Source organism: Cetorhinus maximus, chromosome 12 (genome assembly GCF_964194155.1).
Source record: "Cetorhinus maximus chromosome 12, sCetMax3.hap1.1, whole genome shotgun sequence".
NCBI classification, from domain to species: Eukaryota; Metazoa; Chordata; class Chondrichthyes; order Lamniformes; family Cetorhinidae; genus Cetorhinus; species Cetorhinus maximus.
In genome coordinates, this window is record NC_135890.1 from 8,126,261 (window position 1) to 8,151,632 (window position 25,372).

Genomic DNA, 25,372 nt, shown 5'->3' on the forward strand with positions numbered 1-25,372 from the left:
ATGGATAAGTACAAAGATAAATTAACACTATTACATAGTGTTGGATCACATCCTGTGGAATTTAATTTTGCGATCCAGAATCCAAACACTGTTTACAATTTGCATGTTTGTACAATGTGCCTTCTTTGGACAATATTACCAGCAAGATGTATTTGATTAAATGTATTTTAAAAATCAGTGGTGCTCTTGGCTGCCCACCTCCTCACTTGTCTGTGATTTCCGCCCCCCCATCCACAACTTGCAAACTCTGGCAGGCAGTGAGAGGTGGCCTATGACAGAGAGGTAAGAGGTTGTGACCCTTGACAAATCAGTAACATTCTAATTGACTTTTCGCACATGCACACCCACAACTCTATTCAAATGATGAAGTGTAAAGTGAGCACTGGGTAGTGGGGCCATCACAAGGCCAAAGTTGAACACTAAGCACAAAGAGGGAGAGTAAACGTAGGGCACACTCCACCCATTTCAGCTTGAAAACTGCAATAAGTGTGCTGGTAAAATCCCAATCCACATATTTAAGCAGCCATGTGCGTATTGCAGGTAGGTGTGCTCCTCAACCAGTTACAGGCCAGTGTGAAAATTGTATCAGGTGGAGTTTGGGCATTAATGGGGGAGAAGCAGAGTATCCTTCCTCCACCATTTTCAGGTGAGAAGCAGGCAGCTAGCATTGAAAATAACCCTTGATATCTCTGTGGTCGCATGGCTGGCTCTAATAACCATTGCATTGTTGGATCCTGATTGAGAAGGTATTTGTAGAAGTGTTAACTTATAACATTTATTTCATTAACTCTGAAACATTGTTATCTAGAAAACAAGTGTAAAAATCTAGATAAAGTCAGTATCGGTGAAAACAATATTGAGCTATTGCAGTGGTGATGGCATGACTTTTTAAATATTGTGCTGGAGTCATAGGAGACTACATTGGTCCTCTTGTCTACATAACAATGATTATACTTCAAAAGCAATTCAGTGGCATTGAGAAGTACTGGGTCATCCTGTGAGAGCTGTGATATAAATGCAAGCGTTTGTTCTCTAATCCAGGTTATTTATGAATATAAAATTGTGAGAGGTGAACTAAATAAATATTTTGCATTATCACTTCCAAGAATGATTTTGCAGACCCAATTTTAGAGAATAGGTTTGTCACGAAAACTGCTTCATTAGAAGTAATCACAGAAATTATTTTAGGAAGATCAATGCAGCTAAGATACACCAGATGCCACTGGCCCCAGAGTGCTCAGGGAAATGGCTAATTTGTTCAGCAATAATAAAGTTCAATAGCTCATTGATGTCCATAGATTTGAGTACAACTCGTGATAGTGTTATTTAAGTAAGGAAAGAAATTGGACTCTGCAAATTATAGATGTGAGAGCTTAACTTTGGTAGGAAAGAATTATAAATGATGTGATTTAATTTCTAGTCAGTAAAGTTTTGGATGTAGTCCTCAATTAAACTTGCAGTGTTAACTTGTTATCAGGTGCCAATCAAAATTATATCATTTTTAAATTATTATTGAAAATGCATACTTGCATCTGAGTTTTAAGTTATGAGATACCAATTTTAGTGATTTTTGGAGAAAAAAATGAAAGCTTAACACAAAAGCTCTATTTTTTGTTTTAATAACTTTTATTAGACGTCTTGCAATGTAAAAAGGGTGATGTCAAAAAAAACAAAATATAGCTCTGAATAAAGGTTTTATTTATTTACATGGAAATGTATATACAGAATACGCTCTTCAAGCTTGTTGGGCCAGTGACCTCATCGTGCAGACAAAAGGAAAACAGTAAACTACCAGGAAACATAGAAGAAAAATTGCAGTTCAAACAGGAAAATTCAGATTAGTTTGCAAGCTAAAGGAATTTATTCAATATGCAGAATATTTGCTCTGAGCCCAGTACCAATTCCAAGCAAGCAATGTATGCAAATGTATGCTTCAATTTTCTATTCTGACTTATTTCAATGTTGATGTTAATATTCCTAGCATTACAATAACACTGGTCAGAAAATTTAGGCTTCTGTCTTATAAGCAACAACAGAAGAGTATTTTCATACTGCAAGGAACGTTTACACATATCATGAGGTTTTTACTGATTATTTCCTACCTCAAGATTTATTCCTTTCAGTTACAAAATATTTCTTAAATTACAACACTTGAAGGTGAAATATAAATAAGATGATTGCTCAAATCAAACACTGTTTCCCACAGTTGCACAGTATCACTTTCAGTTGCAATCTTAGAATGACAGCAACTCAGATGACCCAATAGGTTTGTTCAAACTGAAACCATTTTTTTTTGGCATAAAGGACATTGTACTACCTACAGTAACATTTGATTACGAGCCAATGATACATTCTGGTGAATTTCTGAGGTATGAGAAAGTATAGAGGCTGCACGCTGATCATATAGCCTGTGCCGTATCTGAAATGTTTTAGCAGAAGGTTGTCAGCAACAATGCATTCTAATAAACTGCATAAATGGATTGAAAGGGAATGAGGACTGGGAGCGGTGTGGGGGGAAAGGTGATCTGTACATACTGGAAGAACCTAACCTGGTTGCTGCTAATCTGAAGACCCTGGGGTTAGCACACAGCACTAAATGCACAAATGATCAGGTAAAAATTCATTAATTTGATCTAAGCTTAAACAGTGGCAAGGCAATTTAAACATGAACTTTTCATCTTTATATTCAAACAGTTCCCTTATACAAGTGCTGCATGGTTTTATTTTGTACAATTCAATTGCCTTCGACATCTTTAATACTCAAGACAAAAATTCATTGCTAACCTGACATGATATAATCAACCCATCACTCCACAACTGTGCATTGCAATTGGAGTTATGACCTATAACTCAAATTAATAACGGCAGCACATTTCTTGCTTTTTCATCAAAGCACTGTTAATTTTTATTGTTGTAATCATCATAGCGCAAAAATAACCAGTGTTTGTGCTTACTTGTGAATAGTTAGAATTTTTTGTGCCCTTCCTATCGTCAGTCTGTTCAGCTAGAAAGAGATCTGAGTCACTGCTATTTCTCACTGACAATCCTAGATTCCAAACAGCTGAACAAACACATTAGTAATAAAAGATGTCATAGAAAATGCAAATGAGCCCATTCATAAAATAGAAAGTGGGCCCAAAGAGCAACTGCAGTAATTCTTTGGTGTTTTAACTTTTTTACAAATATGATAGTATCCACTGTCCTGGTCCACAATGAATCACTACTGAAAATTACATAAGATTTTCTACAATATATCACAATCCTTTGACAAGCTTTCGAAACATTTCTTACTGAAATTATAATCGACTAAATGTAATATCATCAAAATAGGTCACTTTTTTTTCTTGATTGTACAAACATTAGATTCTGGCAATGGAACTATTGTATTTTAATGAACTAAAGAGCTTCAGAAAACATATGCATGATACTTGATGAAGGCTGTAACATGTAGATAGCACAGGGTTAATTCTTCAAAATATATACAAAATGTATAAAGACCAAGTAGGTTTACAAAGCATAATATTGTCCTTCAGAAATTAAGCAGTAATAGCAATATTTATTACAGTTCTATTCAGTATAACATGCAAGATAACTAAATACAATGCACAGTTCCACACATTACCTTCAGTGTCATCTGCACATTATTCTACTGATCTCGAAAAAAACACATATGTACTCTGTTAAAAAATACAACAATAGAACACCATATACACATTAAAATGGAATGTGCAATTTTCTTACCACATATACAAACTGTAAGTCCATACAGAAGCAAGATAAACAAAAATCAATAACTGCTCTGCAGCAACTTGTACATCAAAACCTTTAATACCAATGGGGTGAAGTTCAACTTTGGTAGGGCATAAAGTGAGCAGTAGTGAATTGGACACGCATTATATGCCTGCCCAATTATTCTTTCCATTCGGGTTAACGGAAAACTGCTGATCCACTGCTGCGCATTTCGTGTCCTCAGTTGAAATTCATCAATTTTCCAAATGTTTACAATGGATGCATTCTTCCTGAACATTTCTTGCATAGTGGTGTTGACTTTAACCTCATGAAAATCCAGCTATTTCATTTGCTGACATTCTTTAATTTAGGGATTTGCCTATTCTGATAGAAAACCATTGTGGCAGAATGTTGTTACCGTACTGAATGGTGACAGAGGAAAGTCATACATTACACATTAATATATTAGTAGGGTATTAAATCATTTGATTTTTAATCTTGTTCCAATTAGTACTAACAATTCTCAGTTTTTCTAAGTATGCTGTGTTTTTTGTAAATACAGAAAGAGGTTTTACCAGGTTTTCAACAATGTTTGTATTTTCAAGATAATGAATAGGGCCCGTTTCACAAAATTACCTAGAAATGCAAATCATACCCACAGACCAATCTTACCAATGCCAATGTAACAATGGCACAAGGTTTGCTGAGGCACTTCTATACGCAAATAGCAGCCCCTGTAGATGTGGCTCCAGCATTCGTCAACATAGAGCCTTGCAGCTATGAAATGGTATATGTTCTTAATATATTTAATGGATTCCTTCTTTGTATAAAATGGTACATTATACTGTGAAGAACACTTCCATATTACTCCGATGTATATGCCCTAGATTCTGACTCCTTTACGATGTACTATTAGCTCCTTTTCATACAACTGTTTCTAAACAATATATTTTCAATGTGAATTCTTCGGAAACAAATCTCCTGGGTAGGTATAGAAATCATTACTAAAGCCTGTTTCACTGATAAAAATCAAGCTGGATGTTTTAAATTTAAAAAAATAATAAAATTAACTCAAAAGCATGTTCACAGCCTTCATATCTTTCAAACACTTCTGGTTTTGTAAGTGTCCTTTTGTATGTTCAGTCAATTGAATCACTGTATGTATCATCTGAACTCAAGGCCACATCAAGTCTGAATGGTTTACTTAACACTTGAGTATACCAGTTTTTTCAGTTAGTGCAGGATTGAAATTTGTTAGTGGTTACAAAAATGAGATTATTAAAAAACAAATGAACATACTGTATGACAAACGTATTTTTTTTATATGTGGGACAGGATCGCACTTAAAAACTTGATCTCATTTTAAAGCATTGCATGGTATTTTTATTACAACATGATTTTTTCCAAATAAAAAGCTTATTTGTCACTCATACAAACCACACAAAAGATTTTAGAACATTAGGAATGAGAAAAATAACAAATGACTAAGTTACTCGTATTCCCACCTCCCAACCCCACATACACTTTGTTAACATACATCTGAATCTCCTGCACTACAGCAAAAACAAAATTTAATAGATTTTCAATCTTGTGCTTCTGAAGAATTCACATAGAAGATGCACGTGTAACATGGTTTTACTCTACAAAGAGTGATCTAGTAATGTGAAACAGAGTGTAAAGATTTGAGTTGGTGTTCTTTTTGTTCACAACTTTGTTGTGCTACAGGACTTTTTAATCCAAAGATTTGTTTTCACATCATGGAAAGGCAAGCTTAGGTTGCATTGAATTTCTGCGATTTATGGTAAGTCTGCATGTGGTTTACTGGAACATGGGGCCACCTCTCTACAGTCTGTCATTTAATAGCTTCAGATCAACCTTGTAGTTGCTGGCTTTAAAATTAGCTAGCAAGATTACCGCATTGATTCTAGGCAGAAACACCAAATGCATTCCTTGAATGCATACAAATGTTGTATGTGTTAATGTGAACTGCACATGTAAAGGATTGGATGAGCAGATTAGCTGAAATATCTAGTAATTTTAAATCTTATCTAACCTTTATGGAAACAAAAGTCTTTGAACATAAAGACATAAAGAGTTAAGAAGCAAACCTCAACCTTTCAACAATCTGATGTGCACAGTACAAGGGTTGCCAAGTGACAGTAACCACCACAGTTATCCTCAAAATTAAATGGCCTGTGGTAGAGAAATCTGAAGCCGAGGCAATTTTTAATTATGTCCTTATGGGACTGCAAAGGTGTGGTATACACTATAGCTGTCATTGTTCCAAATATGTTTTCTTTTTAAATAAACTTTTCTGCATGAAAGAGAAGGACATGGAAAACAAATGGGCGGATTATCTGGAGAAAAGGTTCATGTCTCTGAGCATAAGATATATCACAATTTAATTATATATCAGTCTACAGAGTAAAAATGTTCCAAACATTTAAGAAGTCACTGCAATCTAAATAGCAATTCACTGTGTGAAGTATGGATATATTATGACAATATTTAAGGAGCTAAATAAATGCAAACTTTTTTTTACTTTAACTGTGCAAATGGAATTATAGAAATCTAGGTATTCAAAATCTAGATATTCTGTGTAGCATAGGCTTTTAAAGTGGGGTGCTTAGTCCATAAAAATGTCTCTGGAATTTTCATGTGTGGTTTTAACAATCTACAGTGTTGTTTTTGTTGACTGACTGGTATATTATGCTATGTGTTAATAAGAAACTCTTTCTCCAGCAATAGCAAAATGTTTTTCACAAGGCTGGTTTGAGTTCCCAAGAATATGCCATTATTAGAGAGTAGGGTCTCTCTAATGAATAGGTTTAAAAATCATTGTTGTAAATTATTCAGAACCTGTATTTTTTCCTCCAAGAACATGGTGCAAATATTCAACCAGTTTATTCAATTCACCTTGACGTCTACAACATATTTTTTAGATGTTGAAGGTGAAAGTAATGTTGCAAAATCAGTTTTAAAGTATGTATAAAAATGTAGCACGTTTTGTATGAAAGCAACTCTATACCTACACACTGCAGCGCAGTAACAGTTAATTCAAGTTATCAATACTGTAGGGATAACAGTTGGAATTTAGGGTGGCAGATCACATTGTCCTCTCCAAATCTTGTTTTTCCTTCTTACATGTAAAGCCATTTACAACTTTTCATTTTTCCCTTATAAGATAATTCATATTGTACCAGTGTATGAAACCTTATTTTTAGACAATCATTCAAAGCATTCCTGTAGAGAAATTTCACACTCAACCTCTGGTTTTAATAATTTGTTCTAGCTAATTAAAGATAGTCTTGATGTCTTCAAACTTCAGGGAGCTTGAATTGGATTAATTGTTTGGCTGCAATTTATCATAGGTTTAAATACATCTGCACAATAAAGGGCAGTAAAACTGCTCCTTCATCTTGTTTTCTGGTTCCAATCCTAAACTAAACAGCACAGTGCCATGGGAGTTAAACATTCTCCTTATAATTCAAGTTGATAACATTCATAATCAACTGGCAAAATATAAAACACAGCCAAATCAAAGTGAACAGGATTATTGTACAGAAAGATTATTCAACCGGAGAGCACAGCAGATTGATGGACTGTTGTCAGAAGTATATCGAGTACCTCTAGGATTAGGTTTGTTCTTTCTCTGTTGATTCCAATTTGTGTACATGCTATCACTCTTATTAAGATAATAGGGACTTAAAGCATGAAGACTCAGCAAGTCTTGAAAGCCTGTCAAATGAAGAATCTTCGACAATATAGCTGCTGTTATCACTTTGACATACACATTCAAGGGATACTTTCTCATTTCTATAGAAATCTCTGAAGTGGTTCATGTTTGATTCTTTCTTCGTTACATGTTAATTGGTACTGATTCCATTCAAATATGTGTATGTCCATCTTCTCGTAAAAGAGGCCCTTTTACAGTTATGTTAACTTATTACTTCATTTTGATCAAATTACTCAATGTGAGCAGCAAATAAAAAAATGCTCACTAAGGTTTATTTCACAGCATTTCTCTGGCTGGAAGTTATCAGGTGAATATCTGTCCGTTGTGTTAAACCTGAACACATTGGTCCAGTGTTCATTTTGGAATGATTCTGGGCAAAATAGATTAAAAGGAATCATGACAAATTAAGTTAGTTAGCGTACTGTGCATAGAAAGCAATTTTCACTCTTTCAATGTGATGACATAATTTGATAGCAGGGCCGAGTTTAAGCTCCATACATTCCTGGACTGTTGGCAGCGTCAAGAGCAGTAGTGCTTGGCCATCAATGTCCTGTGGGATCAATAAAAATAAGTAAATGCTCCAATAGTTCACTTAATTCAGAATATTGAAACTGGAAAACAGCAATAGAATTCGTCAGACGAGCCTTTTGCACATACTGTAAATTCAAGATGAATTTGATTCTCAATTCATATTTTTTTTTACACATGGAAATATTGGCTAACTGCTCTAATCTGCCATGAAATATCCTTTGCATCTTGAATAGAACTCCCACACTGTCTGAAAAATGACATATTGGTCTTCAGTTCTGGGTTCTCTCTGGAGCAATGTGAATTCAAGTGGCAAGAAAGGCGCAGTAATCCATTTTCAATTGCATTTACATTCAGGAGCATTATTACCTATGTATGTCATAGCGAAGAACTATATTAACTTACCTTGCTTCATCTGGCAGTAATGCAAGCGTGATTGCAGCCAAGGAATCGTAATGTATATTTATTTTGGCTCACTTTCACGTTTTTTGAAAGTAAGTTTACATTGGTTCTGTGAACACTGCATTGTGATTCATACTTGAGAAAAAAAGAACACGATGTTCTACTAAATAAACAAGGAGACCTCTTAAAATCATTTCTTTGCCAGAAAGAGAGATGGGCTGAAGCAAGTTTAGGTTTTTGTTTACTATAATGAGAACAGAAAGGAAATTATTGATGTACAGCCCTTCTGGAACTAGATTTCACTGATTTACGCTTTAATATATTTTAAAGATGTTTCAGATTAAGAATTAGTTAAAAATAATCAACTTTTAAATCAAGTAAATGTACCAAAGATTTTATATGTGATAACAGCAATGGCTGCTTTATTACTACTGTTCAGCTTGTTGCCCAATGTTGAAAGAAAACATATGCGCTGCCATTAACACGAATAGAAATCTCAATGTTGGACTGTTAAGGCCTGTTAAAACCTTCTTAATGACCTCAAGAAAATGTTGCTGTTTCCCATTGGAAGACAGGTAAACAAACATTTGTTCTCTGATGCAGCCTATAATGACAAAATATTTGGAAGCATAAGCATCATAGAATGATGGAAATTTAGGGCTCAGAAGGAGGCCATTATGCCCATTGAGTCTGTGCCGGTTATCCAGCCTAATCCCATTTTCCAGCTCTTGGTCCATAGGTACGTTACATGATTCCACGTCCATATCCAAATACTTTTTAAATGCAATAAGAGCTTCTGCCTCTACCACCCTTTCAGGCATTGAGTTCCAGGTCCCCACTGTCCCCTGGGCAAAAAAAATTCTCAACTCCTCTCCAATCCTTCTGCCAATTACTTTAAATCTATGCCCCCTGGTTATTGACCTCTCTGCTATGGGAAATTAGTCCTGTCTCCTTTTTCATTATCTAGGCCTCTCATAATTTTGTACACCTCAATTAAATTGCCCCTCAGCCCCTATTCCAAAACAAAGAACCACAGCCTATCTGATCTTTCCTCATGGTTAAAATTTTCCAGTCCTGGCAACATCCTCATAAATCTCCTCTGTTCCCTCTCTAATACAATCACATTCTTTCTGTAATGTGGTGACCAGAATTGCATGAACATCCTCTAGCTGTGGCCTAACTAATGTTTTATACATTCCTAGCATATTGTCCCTGCTCTTTTATTCTATGTCTCGGTTAATAAAGTATCCTGTGTGCCTTCTTAACCACTGTTACTTACTCGTCTTACCTGTCAGCAATCTATGGACAAGGTACCTCTGTTGCTCTATACGTCTCAGAATCCTATCATTTAATCTGCATTTCCTTGTCTTGTTTGCCCTTCCCAAATGCATTACCATTACACTTCTCCAGATTGAATTCCATTTGCACTTTTCTGCCCACCTGATCAGTCCATTGATATCTGACTGCAGTCTAAGCTTTCTTCTTCATTTTCAACCACAAAGAGAGTTTTGTATCTTCTGTAAATTTATCAAACATGCGCCTTTATTTAAGTTTAAGTATACAACTGCAGAATCCCACTGGAAACAGCCTACCAGTCACACACACGTCAGTGATAATGCAGCAGAGACAACTAGAATTTTACCACATTGCTTCTTTTCTTGAAGTCCAGGGAACCACTCATGCTCCTTATCACAAGTTTAGGACATCTCCAAGCACACAACAATTATTGCAGTCACTATTGATATGTAGGGAAACATCACAACCACTTTTTCCACATAGCTAGGACTCACTAATAGCAAATGAGATGCGTAACCAGTTAATTTTTTTGGCTTGTGCTGGCTGAGGAAGGAGGGCTCAGTAGATTTGCAACTTCTCTTCAAGTAGCTCCAGGTGATCTTTCACACCTACTTGACCAAAAAGGAGCATCAATTTTAATCTCTCAGCTGAAAGGGATCAGTCAACAGTGCTCAAATCCTAATTTAGTCTACTGCACTCGTTGCTCCCAAAGCGGTTTCCTCTACATTGGAGAGACCAAACGCACACCTTCGGTCTGTCTGCAAGCATGACCCAGACCTCCCTGTCGCTTGCCATTTCAACACACCACCCTGCTCTCATGCCCACATGTCCGTCCTTGGCCTGCTGCATTGTTCCAGTGAATCTCAACGCAAACTGGAGGAACAGCACCTCATCTTCCGACTAGGGACTTTACAGCCTTCCGGACTGAATATTGAGTTCAACAATTTTAGATCATGAACTCTCTCCTCCATCCCCACCCCCTTTCCGATTCCCCCCACCTTTTTTTTCCAATAATTTATATAGATTTTTCTTTTCCCACCTATTTCCATTATTTTAAAATGTATTTCCACCCATTGTTTTATCTCTACCTTTTAGCCTATTTTGATCCTTTCCCTTTACCCCACCCTCACTAGGGCTATCTGTACCTTGCTTGTCCTGCTTTCTACCCTTAATTAGCACATTCCTTCGATAATATCACCACCTTCAACACCTCTTTGTCCTTTTGTCTATGACATCTTTTGGCTATCTCCACCTATCACTGGCCCTCTATCCAGCTCTACTTGTCCCACCCCCCTTAAACTAGCTTATGTTTCACCTCTTTTCCATTTTTACTTAGTTCTGTTGAAGAGTCATACGGACTCGAAACGTTAACTGTGTTTCTCTCCGCAGATGCTGCCAGACCTGCTGAGTTTTTCCAGGTATTTTTATTTATGTCTCAAATCCTGAAGTTGGACTTTAAACTATGACCTTCTGGACTGGAGGATTATTAAGTGTATCAACTGTCTAATCTGACATGCAACTTGGATTTGCCCAGGATATGTATATAGTAGCAAAAGGCATTATGACATTGACTTTCAAGTAATGTGATCATGAAAAGAAAAAGATCAATTTCCAAAAAGCATTCATGAGATTTACATTCTGAACCAAACACTGCATAAGTCTTTGAGGGAACTGGGAGGATAGAGTGGTGCCTGCTTGGAGTTTTGAGTCGTGCAGCCAGGACCAATAAAACCTATGTATTAAACCCTGTAACACAGTAGAAACAGGTGTAGTGAGTTACATGAGTGAACCATAATGATTCAGGTGTTTCAACTGGTCAGTGAAGGAAAGGGCTTTTCAATATGCCACAGACATCAGCAAAATTAGAAGTTAATTGGTTAATTTTAAATTAACCCACCTGACAACTAATAGAACTGGATTGCCAGTCTGTTTTACACAGTGCCCGGTTTTATTTTCCATTAACTTCGAAACAAGTTGTTAATGGTATGTTAATTATATTGTTAAGATACATAGGTGAAAGGCATTGTTTAATTAAGTTCTCAGAGTATAAAAGACTGCGGTTGAGGGCGGTTGGCCGGCCTGACAGTCTGCCCTCTTCCGTGGCTATGTTCGCAGCTGGGTGTCCTTAGAGACAGAGCACCCAGTGTTCACTGGCACGTTAGAGGCCTTCCGTGGCCAGTGGGCACCACGGGGGGCTGGAGTGCTTCCTCAGCCCCCAAAATGACATTTTAATTTAATTCAGCAAGGTTCCTTTTAATTTTTTCTTTAGTTACAGGGCACCTTAGGGGTTTTTAATTGGTTTATTTTCAATTGGTTAATTTGTCAAATTTGTTTTACTCAAAAGAGTACAAAGAGAGGCTGCGGTTGAGGGGGTGGCTCGTGTGTACTGACTGTCTGCCTCTCTCCCGTGGCTATGTTCGCAGCCAGGTGTCCTTGGAAAGGGAAAGTGTCCATTGGCACACTTCGGGCCTTCCTTGACTGGTGGGTGCCGTGGGGGATGGAGTGATTCCTCATCCCACAAAACGGGCAGGGTTTTTCAGTCAGCGTGCAGGGGTGGGCCCAACATGCCAACGCGTAAAATGACGCGTGATGACGTCGGCCGTGCGTTATCGCGCAGTCCCACAATATTTCGATCGGCGGGTGCGCGCCAGAGTCAGCTACATGCTCGCGGATATATAAATGACTTATTAAGGCCGTTAAGGAAGTAATTAATTTAATTGTTAACGCTGGCTATCCAACCTTAAGGTTGGTGGGCAGGCGAAAAGGCCAAGTGGCCTTCACGTTTTTTAGGAAATCTCATCCACGAGCGCGATGAGGTTTCCTAAAGTTCTTATTAATTAAATTTAAAAATTTTCCTAAATTTAAAGACATGTCCTATCTGATGTGACACAGTCACATGAGATGGGACATGTCTAAATACATTTTTAATCCATTTACTACAATAGCGATTCAATCTCCAAGGCCGCTCTGTGCCTCGGAGATTGAAGCGCTCTTCACGCGCATGTGCGCAAAAGATTGCTGGCCCCAACTCTCTCTCTCTCTTCCCCTGACCGTACAGGTAGTGCTGAGCGCCACAGCTCGCGTCTTACGCTGGGTGGGCCTTAATTGGCCTGTCCGCGTAAAATGGCGGTATGGAGCCGATTGCGGGCGGCGATCAGCTCTGCGACCACCTCCGCCTGCTCCTGCTGAGCCCGCCCGCCAACTGAAAAATTCTGGCCAATGACATTTTGATTTAGTTAGATGAATTTCCTTTAAATTGTTTTCCTTAGTTACAGTGTCCCAAAGGCGCTATCAATTGGTTTAATTGGCTTTTTAAAGAATTGGCTATTTGGTTAACTTGTCAAGTCTGTACTCAAGAGAGTATAAAGAGAGACTGCGGTTGAGGGGGTTTGCTTGGCCCGACTGTCTGCCCCTCTTCTGTGGCTGCGCTTGCAGCTGGATGTCCCTGGAGAGGGAGCATGCGGGGTCCACTGTTTCACTTGAGGCCTTCCGTGACTAGTGGGTCCTGTGGGGGCTGGATTGCTTTATCGGCCCCCAAAAACACATTTTGATTTAATTGGATAAGTTTCCATTGGAGTTTTGGTTTTGTTACATTGCCACTTTTGAGAGCTATCTCCTTATTTTGCCCATTTGTTTTGCTCAAAAAATTATAAAGAGAGACTCGCTGGAGTGCATCATTACCCATGAAAACCATACTTTAATTTAATTTGATAAATTTCCTTTGAAAGTTTAGAATTTTGTTACAGTGCCCCTTTGAGGGGTCTTTAATTAGTTAATATTTGTTCATTTTTCTTACAAAACAGTATAAAGAAGGACTGCTGGGACATTGGGTTAGTCAGTAGGAAGCAGACATATGTATTGCTGCATTCTGTGAATAAGCATATAAAGTATTAATAACTAGTTTCATACTTCACCAACTGGCTTCGGATTAGATTGACAGAAGTTAGGTTAAAATAGCCAATATATGTTACATGTTGCAATTGACAACCTTGAGCTTCAATGTGGACTTTGATAAAGAAAAGCAAGGAAGTGTGAAAGACCAGGACAATGCTGCACAATAACCACTAACAACTAAGCAACTATTTAGGCAAAGGCAAAAGTGTTAGGTGCTGATTTTCCCACTGAGCTCCAGAATGGAGTTCTGTAATTTTCTAATGCATATAACAACTTTTTTTTTTTATCTGCTAACTTTTTAAACTCAAAGCTGGGTATCATTTGGCTCCATTTTGGCCAACTGATACTTTTGCTGTTCAAAGAAAGCAGTACATATGGCAAGATATATAAAGAAGAGAATCACACATTGCATCAAGAAGTGTGTTTTATATTTATTGTGTTTGGCTATGATGCTTTCTCTTGTGATGGATGAACTAAGTGACATACCATTCTGTTACACACTTTCCTCTGAGAAAGAGTGGCATTGGGGAGGTAAGGAAAGAAATAAAGTGGCTGCAAAGCACAAGGGATGAAGGAGGAATGATACCTCTGCCAATTGAAGCTGAATCAATGCCTGTGATACAGTCACTTTGAGCTCAATTTTTTTTAGGTGGAAATTTTCTAATTTGAGCAGGATTAAAACCTACCTTTTTTGACCATGCTTTGATCATCTGCCCTGTTAACCCCCCGTTGTCAAATACTATTTGCTAAGGCTCCTGTGAAGCACCTTGGGATGTTTTACTATTAAATGCAAGCTGTAATTAATTTCATGCTGACATAACTCATTTGCACTTATGTTGGTATTAAGTCTGTACTACTCCATACATACATTCATGACATCATTTGGACATCTGTAAGTTCATTGAGTCACTTCCTCATGTATCAATCTTTCCACAAAGAGTTTATCATGGCATTGTATTGGAATTTAGTTCCCAAAACACCCATTGTAGTAGTACAAATATTCATGGGAGATGCTGCTACTGTGCTTATGTGCCATGTAATTGAGTTTACCACTGCATATGCAACAGATCCAAGCATTTGGTCTGTGTCAGAATGCAAAGCAGACAATTATTGATGGTCATCAAGTTGTGTGTAAGATAACTCATATGTTGGGCTCCTTTAAACTATCTGGACCATCTGCCAACATCATGGTCAGCATTGTTCCCCCCGTCGGGGAGATTGTGTGGGAGCGGGCGCGAGCGAGTGGGTTCCTGATCGGCACCCCCAGTAAGGGGCGCGGCGCCATTTTATGTGGGCGGGCCAATTAAGGCTCGCCCAGTGTGACATCCGCTCGGAAGTGCTGTGTGCTCCCTGTGCGTGCGGGCGGGGGGCGGGGGGGGTATTCCCTGAGCCGGGAGTGCACTCTTTTGCGCATGCGCGCGGAACAGCGCACAGATCTCCCTGAGGCAAAGTGCTGCCGCAGGGAGATTGGCTCAAGATTCAAAGTTTCATCAAAGACAGAAAAAATATCCCTGACATGTCCCCTCATGTGACACTGGGACATGTCAATTTCCTTTATTTAGACATTTCATACAAATTTTAATTCCCTCATGGAACCTCATCCCGCCCGTGGATGAGGTTTCAAGTTTTTTCTGAAGGCCGCCTGGGCTCTTCGCCTGCCCGCCCACCTTAAGGTTGGACGGGCAGGCCCATTAATCAGTTTAATTACTTTTTTAATGGCCTTAATAGGCCTTTGACAGTTCGGCGGGCGTGCTGCCGAACCCCCGAACTGAAAATCTAAATGACGCGGGGTGACGTTGGGATGCACACCCAACATCACCCTGCGTCATTTTACATGTCGGCGAACAGGCCCTGTCCCCCGCTCGCCAACCGGAAGATGCAGCCCCATGTGTATAAACCACGCAGCACCAGCATTTTACAATATTCTCTGATCAATAACTGGCCCAATGATATATTAATCTGCATGCAACTGAAGAGCATTTCTGTGGGCTGGGCCTCTGCTTAGAAACTGGCCCTTCTCAACCTTCCTTAAAGTTTCAGTCTTTCTTTGAGTGATTCCTCCTCGGCATTACTAGTTCCTTGGCATTACTAATTAAGTGTCTCATAGTGCGAGTCTTTCTGTTGAGATCTTGAAATCTTTGAGGGAATTGATGAATTCTCTGTGGTGTGTAGTGCTCTTCTGCTGTGCTCTGGGAAAAACAGACTGCGGTGAAGTGCCATTTTCATTTGTTGTCATTCATTTTATTTTCAAAATTTGGGAGATTAAATCTTCTCTCACTAAAAGTAGAAAATATCCCACTCAATGGACAAATGAGTGCCACAGACCAAATAATATTCCTCTTCCTATTTAGATATTCATACATGTAAATTATGAGGAAACCTCACTCGGTTCCGTTTGATGTGTGCCACTGGTCACAAATCAATCCTAAATATAGGAAAACTGTTAGATGGAGACTTTTTCATAACCCTAATGACTTATACTGACAACATTCAATTGATGAGAACCAAAATCAAAGATTCTGTTACAGTAGAAGTAAAGTGCTTTAATACTGACCTGATCTATGATGTAATATAGCTCTCACCCATGAGTTTGTTCAGGTCTCCGTTTAATGACCATTAGAATTATTCATTTATTTTTATCTGGTCTGTACAAGTAGTACAATTGTCTGCTGTGCTCAAATAAGAACAGAAGGCAAATTTATAAAACCTCTGAGTTTACCTTTACATCCATTTTCCCTACAGAATGTGGTTCACATTAGGCTTTAGCTTCAGAGATTTAAGCTTCTATTAATTAGGATTTTTGCATTCGATAGGCTGGGCATAATTTTCAAGACCTCCAGTCACATTTAAGCAGCCTCACAGATGTGGAGTAGATAACCGCAACTTTATTTTCAACAAGTGTTGATATGGTGGACAGAATAGGTGTATTCTAGACCATTTATTCAGTTCCTGATTTTGAGTCAACTAATTTTGATCAATAACTCTGAGGACAATAATTAAATCTGGACTTTCCAGCCATTTGCACATAAATTATGACAGAAAATCTATTCACGACTGGCACAAACTCTGCCTATTATTCTAACAAATAGCTTTAATAATGTTGGTGTAACATCATTAAAGGGTAAACAGCCGCTTTACACCTAATGACTATATTTCAGTTTATATTAACTAACTTTCATTAATTGCTGTATGCTGATCACAGGCTTACTCAGAGAAAAAGAGAATTTGTGACAAATGTAACATTGTCCTGAAAACATCACATTTGGCACGCCCTTGGAGAGTGACTTGTCAAAGTATGAGCTCATCTGGGTTGACTTTAATACAGGATGGGATAGGTCCTGGTAGTCACAGTATACAATAATATTATTATTAACCTCCAATTTGAAGGTCATTTAGGGGGAGGCAGTAGCATGGTGGTAATGTCACTCAACTAGTAATCCAGAGGCCCAGGCTAATGATCTGGGGACACGAGTTCAAATCCCACCATAGCAGCTAGTGGAATTTGAATTCAATTAATAAACCTGAAATTAAAAGCTAGTCTAATAAAAATCCATCTGGCTCACTAAGATCCTTATAGGGAAGGAAATCTGCTGTCCTTACCTGGTCTTGCCAACATGTGACTCCAGACCCACAGCAATGTGATTGTCTCTTAAATGGCCAAGCAAGCCACTCAGTTATATCAAATTGCTACAAAGTCTAAAAGGAATGAAACCGGACGGACCACCCGGCATCAAACTAGGCACTGGAGAAAGACAATGGTACACCAAGTCCTGTCGACCCTGAAAAGTCCTCCTTGTTAACATCTGGGGACTTGTGCCAAAATTGGGAGAGCTGTCCTACAGACTAGTCAAGCAACAGCCTAACGTAGTCATACTCACGGAATCATACCTTACAGACAATGTCCCAGGCACCACCATCACCGTCCCTGTGGAACAAGACATACCCACCAGAGGTGGCGCACAGTGATATACAGTCGGGAGGGAGTTGCCCTGGGAGATCTCAACATCGACTCCGGAACCCTTGGAGCAGAATCTTTGGGTCGGCGAGAGGGGGCGGGCCCCGCTCGCCAATGCATAAAATGATGCCCAGTGATGTCAGGCATGCGTCCTGACATCACCATGCGTCGTTCAGATCTTCGGAGTCGGCTGCACGCCCGCCGAACTGTCAAAGGCCTATTAAGGCCATTTAAAATTCCAGTTCAAATAATAAACACCGCTGCCCGTCCAACCTTAAGGTTGGGGGGCAGGTAAAGAGCCCAGGCGGCCTTTGCATTTTTCATGAAACCTCATCCACGGGCGGGATGAGATTTCATGAAGGTTTTAAAATATTAATAAAAATTTTAAATACAATTCATAGACATGTCCCAGCTCATGTGACACTGTCCACACAGGGAGCGCTCAGCGCTTCCAGGTGTGTGTCACGCTGGGCGGGCCTTAATTGGCCCGCCCACGTAAAATGGCGGCATGCAGCCGATCGCCGCCCGCTCCCGCCCAAACCCCTTGCTGGGGAGAAAATTCTCCCCATGAAGTCTCATGGCATCAGGTCAAACATGAGCAAGGAAACCTCCTGCTGATTACCACCTACCGCTGATGAATCAGTGCTCCTCCATGTTGAGCATCACCTGGAGGAAGCACCGACAGTGGCAACTGCACAGAATGTACTCTGGGTGGGGGGCTTCAATGTCCATCACCAAGAGTAGCTTGGTAGCACCACTACTGACCGAGCTGGCTGAGCCCTAAAGTACACGGCTGCTACACTGGGTATGCAGCAGGTGGTGAGGCAACCAACAAAAGGGAAAAACCTACTTGACCTCGTCCTCACTAATCTACCTGTCGCAGATGCATCTGTCCATGACAGTATTAATAGGAGTGACCACCGCACAGTCCTTGCGGAGATGAAGTCTTGTCTTCACATTGTGTGGCATTATCACTGTGCTAAATGGGATAGAGTTCGAACAGATCTAGCTGGACACCCATGAGGCACTGTGGGCCATCAGCAGCAGCAGAATTGTATACAAACACAATCTGTAACCTCATGTCACAGCACACCCCCCACTCCCACTCTATCATTACCGTCAAGCCGGGGGCAGTGGGAGGTGAGGATCAACACTGGTTCAATGAAGAGTGCTTGCCAGCAGCAGTAACAGAGTACAAGGCACACCTAAAAATGAGGTGTCAACCTGGTGAAGCTACAACACAGGATTGCTTGCATGCCAAACAGCAGAAGAAGCATTCGATAGACAGAGCTAAGCAATCTCACAACCAAAAGATCAGCTCTATGCTCTGCAGTCCTGCCACATCCAGTTATGAATGGTGGTGGACAATTAAAAAATTCACTGGAGGAGGAGGCACCACAAATATCCCCATCCTCAATGATGGAGGAGCCCAGCACATCATTGCAAAACACAAAGCTGAAGCATTTGCTACAATCTTCAGCCAGAAGTGGCGAATGGATGATCCATCTTGGCCTCCTCCTGAGGTCCCCAGCATCACAGATGCCAGTCTTCAGCCAATTCGATTCACTTCACATGATAACAAGAAACTGTTGAAGGCATTGGATAGTGCAAAGGCTATGGGCCCCAACAACATTCCGGCCATAGTAGTGAAGACTTGTGTTCCAGAACTACCCACGGCCTTAGCCAAGCTGTTTCAATGGCATTTACCTGGCAATGCTGAAAATTGCCCAGCTATGTCCTGTCCACAAAAAGCAGGATCTATTCAACCCAGCCAATTACCACCCAATCAGTCTACTCTCGATCATCAGCAAAGTGATGGAAAGTGTTGTCGACAGTGCTATTAAGCAGCACTTAGCAGTTACCTGCTCACTGACGCTCAGTTTGGGTTCTGTCAGGGCCACTCAGCTCCTGACCTCATTACAGCTTTGCTCCAAACATAGACAAAAGAGCTGAATTCCAGGGGTGGAGTGAGAGTGACTGCCCTTGACATCAAGGCAGCATTTGAAGGATTGTGGCATCAAAGAGCCCTAGCAAAACTGAAGTCAATGGGAATCAGGGGGAAAACTCTCCATTGGTTGGAGTCAGGCCTAGCACAAAGGAAGATGGTTGTAGTTGTTGGAGTTCAATCATCTCAGTCCCAGGACTTCGCTGCAGAAGTTCCTCAGGTTAGTGTCATAGGCTCAACCATCTTCATCAATGACTTTCCCTCTATCATAAGGTCAGAAGTGGGGAAATTTGCAGATGATTGCACAATGTTCAGCATCATTCATGACTCCTCAGGTACTGAAGCAGTCTGTGTCCAAATGCAGCAAGACCTGAACAATATTCATTCTTGGGCAAATGATAAGTGGCAAGTAGTATTCGCGCCACACAACTGCCAGGAAATGACCATCTCCAACAAGAGAGAATCTAACCATCTCTCCTCGAGTTTCAATGGCATTACCATCGCTGAATCTGCCAAAATCAACATCCTGGGGGGGGTTACCATTGACCAGTAACCGAGCTGGACCAGCCATATAAATATTGTGGCTACAAGAGCAGGTCAGATGCTGCGAATTCTGTGGAGCATAACTAACTTCCCGACTCCTAAGGCCTGTTGACCATCACAAGGCACAAGTCAGGAGTATGATGGAATACTCTCCACTTGCCTGGATGAGTACAGCTTCAACAACACTCAAGGAACTCAACACCATCCAGGACAAAGCAGCCCGCTTGACTGGCATCCCATCCACCACCTTCAACATTCACTCCCTGCACCACTGATGCACAATGGCAGCAGTGTGTATCATCTACAAGATGCACTGCAGGAATTCACCAAGGCTTCTTCGACAGTACCTTCCAAACCCATGACCTCTACCACCTGGAAGGACAAGGGCAGCAGATACATGGGAACACCACCACCTGCAAGTTCCCCTCCAAGTCACATACCACACTGACTTGCAACTATATCGCCATTCCTTCACTGTCACTGGGTCAATATCCTGGAACTCCCTTCCTCACAGCTCTGTGGCTGTGCCTATAACACAGATGCAGTGGTTCAAAGCGGCAGCTCACCATCTTCTCGAGGGAAATTAGGAATGATAAATGCTGGCCTAGCCAGCAACGCCCACATCCCATGAATAAAGAAAAACAAAAAAAAACATTATATTCTTTGCTGCAGTTCTAGCTACCTCATTACCCAACAGTATAGAACAGGGAAAAAGAAATCACACCAAACCTTGCACTAAAACTTAATTAAAACTAAAAGTAATTCAGAGTGAAAGGTACACACTACATTCTTCTCCATGGCACACCGAACAACTGTAGAATGTTACATCAGTAGCTGTTGACTGCACTTCTAATGATTTTCCCCCAAACAGCTGCTGTTAATAAATTAGATCAATAGTCTCTATTCTCGCCTGTTTTTGCTTCTTTTTCTTTTAAATCGAATTTTAACAAAAAATTATTTCTTACTATTTTGTCCAACACTTACTCTTTTTGGGGAGGTGGTGGCATAATGATGATGTCACTGAATTAGTAATCCAGGGGCCCAGGCTAATGCTCTGGGGGCATGGGTTCAAATCCCACCATGGCAGGTGGTGGAATATGAATTCAATTTGGAACTGAAAGCTATTCTCAGTAATGAAATTATCAATTACCATAAAAACCCATCTGTTTTGCTAATGTCCTTTAGGATAGAAAATCTGCCATCCTTGCAAGGTCTGACTTACATGTGATTCCAGGCTCACAGCAATATGTTTGACTCTTAATTGCCCTCTGAAATGGCCTAGCAAGCCATTCAGTTCAAGGGCAATTAGGGATGGGCAACAAATGCTGATCTTGCCAGTGATGCCCACATCCCAAGAAAGCATAACAAAAAAAACCCCAGCTTTCATTAAAATTTAGATTAGTGTAAAGAGGAGGGATATTAGAGTAATTAATTAAGTAATTAAATAAAATACGATAACAATGGCAGGACGGGTTATGTGTTGCTGCTGCAGCATGTGGGTGCTGCTGGACACCAAGGTGATCCAGGGCGAACACATCTATAGTAAGTGTTTGCAGCTTGAGGAACTTCGGATCTGAGTTAAGGAGCTGGAGTCCGAGCTGCAGACATTGTGTCATGTCAGGGAGGGGGAAAGTTACCTGGGCACTTTGCTCCAGGAGGCGTTACACCTTTCAGATTAGGAATTCAAATTTGGTCTATGATCAGGGACAGGAGAGTGTAACTGCAGATGAAGCAGGTGTGGGGACGCAGTGGGTAGCATTAGAGGAGCCTCAGCCCTTGCAACTATCCAACAGATACAAAGTTCTTGCAAGCTGTGTGGATGAGAGCAGGGACTGCAGGGAGGATGAGCGAACTGACCAGAGCACTGTTGTCTAGGGAGCCATTCAAGTGGGGGGAGGAAATGGGAGCATTGTAGTGGTAGGGGACAGTATAATTAGGGGGATAGATACTGTTCTCTGCAGCCCTGAGCATATGTCCTGAAGGCGGTGTTGCCTGCCCAGTGCCAGGGTTAAGGGCTGGAGAGGAACTTGGAGTGGGAGGGGAGGAATCCAATTGTCGTCGCCCACGTTGGTACCAATGACATTGACAGGACTAGAAAGGAGGTTCTGCTGAAAGAATTTGAACAGTTAAGAGCTAAATTAAAAACCAGAACCTCCAAGGTAATGATCTCAGGATTATTACCCGAGCCACGGGCAAACTGGCATAGGGAAAATAAAGTCAAGGGGCAGAATTTTCTGTCTGTCGGGCGGGCGGGCCCGACCCAATCTCCGGCGGGCGGGGAGCCGATCCCTGCCAGAGAAATGGGCCGCACCGCCATTTTATGTGGGCTGGCCAATTAAGGCCCACCCAGCGTGACGTCCGGCGGGAAGCGCTATGCGCTCCCTGTGCGGGCAGGGGGGTTTCCCCAAAAGCGAGAGTACGCTCTTTTGCGCATGTGCACATCTCCCTGAGGATAAGTGCAGCCTCAGGGAGTCGCATGCACTGAAAAAGATTAAAAATAGAAAAAAAAATATTCCCTAACATGTCCCCCTCATGTGACAATGTCACATGAGAAGGGACATGTTCATAATTTACACTATAACTTTATTACATTTTTTAAAACCCTGCATGAAACCTCATCCCGCCGCTGGATGAGGTTTCATCTTTTTTCTAGTTGCCGCCGGGGCTCCTGGCCTGCCCGCCAACCTTAAGGATGGACAGGCAGGTCCTGTAATTGTTTAAATGATCCTGTCAATGGCCTCAAATGGCCATTGTCAGGTCGGCAGGTGCACAGCTGATTCTGCTGAGCACCCACCTTCCTGAAAATTTAAATGGGGTGGGATGACATTGGGGGTTCCGCCCAGTGTCATCCTGCATTGGCGAGTGGGCCCCGCCCCCTGCTCACCGACGGCAAAATTCTGCCCAAGGAGTTAAATGTGTGGCTCAAAGAGGAGGAATGGATTTCAGTTCATGGGGCACTGGCACCAGTACTGGGGTAGAAGGGATCTGTTCCGGTGGGAGGGCTTCACCTGAACCGTGCTGGGACCAGTGCCCTGGCAAATCGAATAACTAGGGCCGCAGAGAGAGGGCTTTAAACTAAATGGAAGAGGGGATATGTAGGCTCACAAAGCAAAAAGGAAATGGCAGCATTGCAGGGCAGCTATTTAGGTATTGATATCCAGAGTGTGATATCTCTCTTCTTGAAGCGACAGTGTGCAAACATTAAAAAAAGCAGCAAATAGGGGCAAAGGCAGAAAAAAATGGTAAAAAGGCTAAATTAATGGCTCTTTACTTAAATGCAAGTAGTATTTGGAACAAAATAAATGAATTAATGGCACAAATGGAGGTTAATGGGTCTGATCTTATAGCCATTATGGAGACGTGGTTACAAGGAGATCAAAGCTGGAAACTAAATATTCAGGTGTATGTGACTTTGAGAGGGCAGGCAGGAAGGATAGAGTGGTGTTTGTTAGTACGAGGATGGAATAAGTAGGATAACAAGAAATGATCTTGGATCAGAAGATCTAGAATCCATATGGGTGGAGGTAAGAAATAACAAGGGGAAGACGACACTGTTGGGAGTAGTCAATAGGCCCTCTCAGAGTAGCTATACTGTAGGACAGAGAATAAATCAGGAGGTAGTGGGAACATGTTTAAAAAAAAAAGCAGTACATTAATCATCGGTAACTTTGATCTTCATGTAGAGTGGGAAAATCAAATTGGTAGAGGGAGCCATGAGCAAGAATTTGTAGTGTATTCGGGAAAGTTTCCTAGAACAATATGTTATGGATCCAACCAGGGATCAGGCTATTTTGGATCTGGTAATGTGTAATGAGTCAGGTTTAATAAATGATCTCAGAGTAATAGATCCCACAGGAAACAGTGACCATAACATGGTAGAATTTAGCATTAGGTTTGAGAGTGAGAAACTAGGGTCGGAAACAACTGTGCTAAACTTAAATAAAGGTAATTACAAAGGAATGAGGGCAGAGTTGGCTGGAGTGGACTGGGAAATGAGTTTAGCAGAAAAGACGGTTGATGAACAATGGCAGACATTTAAGAAAATAGTTCGACTCACAACAAAGATATATCCCAGTGAGGAAGAAGGATTGTAGGAAGGGGATAAACCAACCATAGTTAAGCAAGGAAGTTAAAGATAGTATAAAATTGAAAGAAAAAACATACAATGTGGCAAAGATTAGTGGTAAGCCAAAGGATTGGGAAAGTTTTGAAAACCAACAGAAGATGAGCAAAAAAAAAAATAAAGAGGGAGAAAATAAACTTTGAGGGTAAACTAGCAAATAATATAAAAATGGACAGTAAGAGCTTATTTAAATATATAAAAACGAAGAGAGAGGCCAAAGTGAATATAGGCCCCTTAGAGAATGAGGCTGGGGAAACAATTACGTGGAACCAGAAAAAAGCAGAAGAGGTGAATAAATACTTTGCATCAGTCTTCACGTTAGAAGACACTAATAGCATTACAAAAATAGTAAATAATCATGAGGCAAAAGCGGAGGGAGCCGGAAATAAAAATAACTATCACTAGAGAAAAAGTATTAGGGAAATTAGGGGGCTAAATGCCGATAAGTCACCTGGACCTGATGGGTTGCATACTAGGATATTAAAGGAAGTAGTTACAGAGATAGTGAAGGCATCGGTAGTAATCTTCTAAGAATCCTTACATTCTGGAAAAGTCCCAGGAGATTGGAAAACTGCCAATGTAACACCCTTATTCAAGAAGGGAGGGAGACAAAAAGCAGGTAACTATAGGCCAGTTAGCTTAACATCCATCATTGGGAAAATGTTGAGAGTCTATTATAAAGGATGTAATAGCAGAGCATTTAGAAATGCATAATACAATCAAGCAGAGTCAGCATGGCTTCATGAAGGGGAAATAATGGCTGACAAATTTATTAGAATTCTTTGAGGAGGTAACAAGCAGGATAAAGGGGAACCAGTAGATGTAATACATTTGGATTTCCAAAAGGCATTCGATAAGGTACCGCACATAAGACTACTTAATAAGAGCCTGTGGTGTTGGGGGTAGTATATTAGCATGGATAGAGGATTGACTAACTAATAGAAGACAAAGTTGGGATAAGGAGGGCATTTTCAGGATGGCAACCTGTAACTAGTGGAGTGCCACAGGGATCAGTGCTGGGGCCACAATTATTTACAATATATTTTAATGACTTAGATGAGGAAAGTGAACATACTATCGCCAAGTTTGCAGATGACATAAAAATAGGTGGGAAGGCAACTGGTGAGGATGACAGAGTCCATAGAGGAACATAGACAGGTTAAGTGAGTGTGCAAAAACTTGGCAGATGGAATATAATGTGAAAATATGAGGTTATGCATT

The 25,372-nt window shown here is 40.6% G+C and overlaps 1 protein-coding gene across 3 annotated transcripts in view; it reads right to left on the reverse strand.

Moving 5' to 3' along the window:
* Positions 1-5,089: 5,089 nt before the first annotated feature.
* Positions 5,090-25,372, reverse strand: part of sfmbt2 (Scm like with four mbt domains 2) — a 197,387-nt gene continuing 177,104 nt past the window's right edge. For all 3 annotated transcript variants that reach the window (XM_078552971.1, XM_078552973.1, XM_078552972.1), the window contains one exon: positions 5,090-8,015. In XM_078552971.1, coding sequence (XP_078409097.1) covers positions 7,875-8,015 — 141 coding nt within the window. In that variant the 3' untranslated portion in view covers positions 5,090-7,874. The remainder of the gene's footprint in view (positions 8,016-25,372) is intronic.